At 31.6% G+C, this 2,829-nt stretch overlaps 1 protein-coding gene across 8 annotated transcripts in view; it reads right to left on the reverse strand.

Moving 5' to 3' along the window:
• The window catches only part of LOC110451509 (glutamine--fructose-6-phosphate aminotransferase [isomerizing] 2-like), a 128,314-nt gene that overhangs the window by 13,039 nt on the left and 112,446 nt on the right, over positions 1 to 2,829 (reverse strand). For 2 of the 8 annotated variants that reach the window (XM_021499567.1, XM_021499566.1), the window contains exon 21: positions 1,423 to 1,496. The exons of the other annotated variants lie outside the window; for them this stretch is intronic. In XM_021499567.1, coding sequence (XP_021355242.1) covers positions 1,452 to 1,496 — 45 coding nt within the window. In that variant the 3' untranslated portion in view covers positions 1,423 to 1,451. The remainder of the gene's footprint in view (positions 1 to 1,422; positions 1,497 to 2,829) is intronic. 8 annotated transcript variants of the gene reach the window in all.

Consider the following 2,829-nt stretch of genomic DNA (forward strand, 5'->3'; position numbering starts at 1 on the left):
TGCTGTAAAGGTTGATAAATCTCCAGTGGTATAGGTCTGGAGCCTGTAACTCGTGCTGTAAAGGTTGATAAATCTCCAGTGGTATAGGTCTAGAGCCTATAACTCATGCTGTAAAGGTTGATAAATCTCCAGTGGTATAGGTCTGGAGCCTGTAACTCGTGCTTTAAAGGTTGATAAATCTCCAGTGGTATAAGTCTGGAGCCTGTAACTCGTGCTGTAGATGCCATTAAACCAATGCGACCATAAGTAGCCTTCTCCTGGTATATAATCCTGAATCTAGACAGCTGTCACTAGTACTAAAATGTACTGCTTATCTTCAAATATTTAGGCTAGTACTTTAAATAAATATAGTAATTTTGTTGCGCTGTTTTTGCTTTAAAACGAGTATAATTTAACTGTTCAACCAATAAGTGTTCTTTAAAATCCTGCATGACTTCAGACAGAAACACATTTAAACTCAATTATCCATACCAAATAATGTACCATATAACGTCTGTAAATCCAAACAAAATTGAGTGGGACTTAAAGATTGAGCCAAGAGAAGCCTGATGAAACAGAAGCTGAAAACCTGGTACAGGGTTCGACAGCACTGGACCCGCAATAGTAATTTTTTTTAAATTCAAAATGATTATATTTATTACACCAGTTTCAGTTTTATAATGACTATTTAATATAATTCGCTCTCTTTATATATTTATTTGCATTTTTAAATTCAAACTGGACAGAAAGTGACAAATTATCAGTTGGATCATTGGAAACAGGTGTTTTTTTTCTCCTCTTGATATTTGATGGTCAGACTGGCGAGGGAAGCCACACCATACCATAAGTTCACTTGGCACAAACAAATGTTACTAGAATTGAAACTCATCGAGCATGCTAAAGATACTGACCACCATTGTATAAAAAAAAGACAATCACCCACAGTCAGGTGGACAGATTTTGGATAAGAAACATGAATTTTTGTGTGATATTTGTTTGTTTTGAAAACAAAATAACAATTTAGAAAATAGTTCAAAATCTGCTTCATATATAAAAAAAAAATTAGAGAACAAAAAGTATATATTTTAACCAAGTTATTTTTCTATTTTTCTTTTTTGCAAAAGTTTGAGTTTCAAATAGACAGTTAGTCAAAAAACTTACATTTACTGCTTTTCTACATCATTATTTTTATAAGTTTCTCATTACCGAAACTGTTATTTTTATGAAAGAATTCATAGTTTTAAAAGAGTACAAACTTTTAGAAAGCCTCATTAAAACAGAAGTCACTGATTATGAGATCAATATTAGGTATCTATAATATAACTTATCACACAAGGCATCCAATCACGTTGCTTCAAACAAAGGAATCTATACACAATTTGTAACCTGCTCACTGCATGATTGGTAGATTGCACAACACTCAATATTACCCAGAATGCTTACATTGGCGCTGTTGTATACGAGGAGGAGAATCATTCCACTGTCACACTCTTAGCCAGGTTACGGGGACAGTCAACCTGTTTTATAGAAATAGCAGTAGAAATATATTTAAAGGAAAAATCATAAAATTAAAATATCATCTATTCTGAAACACATTTTGTGACATCAAATCATAAGCATTCACAAAGTCAATAATCACAGTTACATTTAAACATCTGATTTCTTAACAGATTTTGTGTTGGTTTCATCATAGATTAACAATACTAGGAGCAATAATAGTAATTTGTTTAAAAACTAGAAAATTGTTAAAGTATTACTTTTATTTTGACAATTCTTTCTTAACATGCAAAATTATATTTGACTTTATATATTGATTAGCTTACTGTACTATAAAAACATGGAGTTATCCTACGAATATGTAAGAAACTGGCTACACCACATGTCACTGACTGAAATCAGATATCAGTAAAACAAAGGGAAATACACGTTATTTTGTGTAGGATTTTAGTACCTTTTTAGAATAATGAGTTCTGTTTAACTTACCATTATATCTATTTTACAGCATAGTTAATTTACTGACTACAGTTAAGATTTTGAAATTTATGTCTGAAATGAACTGTTGATGAAATAGCATAAATCATATTTTATTGAAACATATACAAAAATAAAAAATGTAAGAAATTTATAGAGACAAAAAGTAGCTTTTGAATTAACTACAGCCATTAAAATGAATATTCTGTATTTAAGCCGCTTCCAATCATAGCATTAGTGATATACATATACTCACTTTCATTTTCACCAGAAGAAAACTAAACAATGCTTACATAACATATAAATACCCCGAAACAAACGATTTTTGAAGTATACAACCTAACTCCATCAAATGCATAATAACCAAAGAAAAAGTTCCCCTGGGATGATCAAAAACTAACGAGTGAGGAGCTAGATGTCAGAATACATAGATAGTTATATAGGGAACCCACATGCTTTTACCTGTAATCTAGTGAGAGCTACACCTATTATAACCTTACTCATGTATACAGGTATATGTTATACATAGACACTATTACCTGTTATCTAGTGAGAGCTACACCTATTATAACCTTACTCATGTATACAGGTATATGTTACATATATACGCTGTTACCTGTAATCTAGTGAGAGCACACCTATTATAACCTTACACAAGGTATACAGGTATATGTTATATATAGACACTGTTACCTGTAATCTAGTAAGAGCTGCACCTATTATAACCTTACACATGTAATATGTTATACATAGACACTATTACCTGTTATCTAGTGAGAGCTACACCTATTATAACCTTACACAAGGTATACAGGTAAATGTTACATATAGACGCTGTTACCTGTAATCTAGTGAGAGCTGCACCTATTATAACCTTAC

Source organism: Mizuhopecten yessoensis, unplaced genomic scaffold (assembly GCF_002113885.1).
Source record: "Mizuhopecten yessoensis strain PY_sf001 unplaced genomic scaffold, ASM211388v2 scaffold6113, whole genome shotgun sequence".
NCBI lineage: Eukaryota > Metazoa > Mollusca > Bivalvia > Pectinida > Pectinidae > Mizuhopecten > Mizuhopecten yessoensis.